Source organism: Elephas maximus, chromosome X (genome assembly GCF_024166365.1).
Source record: "Elephas maximus indicus isolate mEleMax1 chromosome X, mEleMax1 primary haplotype, whole genome shotgun sequence".
NCBI lineage: Eukaryota > Metazoa > Chordata > Mammalia > Proboscidea > Elephantidae > Elephas > Elephas maximus.
In genome coordinates this window covers 140,022,653-140,024,985 of record NC_064846.1, presented here as the reverse complement: position 1 = coordinate 140,024,985, position 2,333 = coordinate 140,022,653, and the positions used below count along the sequence as shown (strand labels likewise).

Here is a 2,333-nt window from a genome sequence, read left to right as displayed (position 1 = left end):
ATTACATTCAAGATAGCCTATTTAAAATATCCTTTCAATGGAATGGACTCTGACTCCCCCAGGCCAGGGTAAAGAATGCAAGCCCATCTCACCTCAATAAAGTGTAACTTAATTAACTCCCACTGAAGGAACTGCAATTTCCCAAAGCCCTGAATTTCCTTGCTTCAGGGTATTTATACTTGCCATTCTCATTTGGACCTACCGCCCCTACCCACTAATTCCTTCTTTTACTTGTCCTTTAGGTATTAGATAATATTTCACCATCATCCTTATTGCTCCTATATGTTAAAATTCTATGGGCAGGTACTGAGTCTTGTTTATTGTAACACCCCTAGAACTAACATAGTGCTTTCCAATGAATATATGCTCATTTAAGGTTTGCGGAATAAAAGAGAGAGTGAGCAGGGATTTTTATTAACAGTTATTTATTAACAGTTATTTATCACGCATTCTTGAATAAGCTAAGCACACATGTCAGTATCATTTAATTTTGCAGAACAACACACTAAAAGGTACAAGAAAAGCCAAGATTTGACGATCTTTTACTTTTTTCTCTAATTCTTGATCCTAACTATTTTAAAGCTGAGTTCTTTCACATTTACAAAGAAATGACAATCACAATACCACATTATCTTATTCTGGATCACAAATACGATGGATGCTTTCCCAGTTTGTTCTTACAAAATAGCAAAGATTTTACTCTTAAATCTCATAAACAGCAATAAATGTGTAACCAATCTCTTTCATAAACTTATATATTTTGAAGACAATTAAACCTCTTGGAATAGATTCGACGGCAACGGGTTTTGGCTTTTATTAAGTAACATTTAAGTAATACACCCCTCTCCCCAAATAAAAGATAAACTGTCAAGCTACCGATATAGAACAGGGCACACAAAGATAACAGACACTGTGTCCCCTCAATATTTAGAATGTTAACGGCCCTCTTCAAACACTCTGTGAAAAATCTACTCCAGTCTTCACTAGGGGTTGGAATAGGCGCTGGCCATGGCAGTAGCACCAGGGCTGGCTGCAGCTTCGGCTTGGGCTTTTTCTTCCTCATCTTTCAAAGCCTCCTCGTACTGGGATGGGAAAGAACTTGGGTCAGTCCCATGGACCTTGGCCACAAACTCCAGGACTTTCATCTTGGTGGTTTCAGCATAGGCTCTTGGACCCCACAGGAATTCATATTGTGCGGGATCACTGTTGGGCACCTGCTGGTACTTGAGGTATTTCTCTTGCACCAACTCTTTGGTGATGAGCTTCGTGGGATTCCCAAAGATGAAATGCTTCTGCCCAGAATATATCCCCGTCACATTCAGGACTTCCCAGACTTCCTCTTCAGTGGCACGGTTGCCCTTCATGAAGATCACACCCAAGATAAGTATCAGGATGCCGGTCTTCGGCATGCCGTCTTCACCACTTAGCATCCCATCGTAGGTGAGACCCAATTTGATGAGAAGGGCATACTTGTGGCTGATGGGATCCACTTCCTTCAGATCAAGGCCAAAGATCATCTCCATGCGTTCAGAGGCTTTCAGGATGATCTCAGGGAAGTGATCTTCATACTCTCCGATGACAGCATTCAGCATGTCTGCCTTTGTAATTGGCTCTTTCATTTGATACTTGAGCAGCAGGAAATTCACCAACAAAGCTGCTTTCTCATCTAGAGGATCTCTGGGCACATTCTCGGTGTCTGATGGAGACTGTGAGGAGCTTGAACTATCCTCCTCTTCTTGGCTACTGGAGCTTTCATCAGATTTGCTCAATGAGATTGCTGAGATAATACTGCAGAGGGTATGCTCACTTTGAGGACCCTGGGGAGTATTCACTACTCCAGCAGCAGAAGCCGCCTGCGGGTTACCAAGCATTACAGGATGGGAGGAAGGGAGACAGGTCTCCTTCATAGACTCTAAGACCTGTGCAATATCCAGATCTTGGGTTTCACTATAAGTGTGAGGGCATTGCTTACGTGTGCAGCATGGTTTCTGTTTCCGAGGCATGATGACTCTCGTGGATAACAGCAGGCAGGAGTGTGGGTATTAATTAATGGAGGCCAGAGCCTAAGGGAGAGGAGGAGAATGTGAGTGGCTTAAGTTGGTAAATTAAAGTGACGGTTCTGATGAAAGCCACCTACAATGGTCTTCCCCTGACAACAGTGCTCTAGAACCTCATCAATCCCCTGTCCTCCTGAGTGCTGTGTCCCCTAAGAACCTGAAAGAGGAAGTGAGAATGCTCCACAGGTTGCAGCCAGCTAACCCAGCCAGAGAATTCCCGCATCTGACTGTAGGCAGGTGGGGTTAGGCTCTGTTGAGCAACCTCTCTTCTGGGTG

At 43.6% G+C, this 2,333-nt stretch overlaps 1 protein-coding gene across 1 annotated transcript; it reads right to left on the bottom strand.

Moving 5' to 3' along the window:
• Positions 1 to 983: 983 nt before the first annotated feature.
• Positions 984 to 2,003, bottom strand: LOC126068818 (melanoma-associated antigen B16-like). Its single transcript, XM_049871516.1, has one exon. The coding sequence runs from the start codon at positions 2,001 to 2,003 to the stop codon at positions 984 to 986; it is 1,020 nt and encodes a 339-aa protein (XP_049727473.1).
• Between the last annotated feature and the right edge of the window lie 330 nt (positions 2,004 to 2,333).

Coding starts and splice junctions, on each gene's coding strand:
- LOC126068818 (XM_049871516.1), bottom strand. CDS start 2,003: ATGCCTCGGAAACAGAAACCATGCTGCACACGTAAGCAATGCCCTCAC.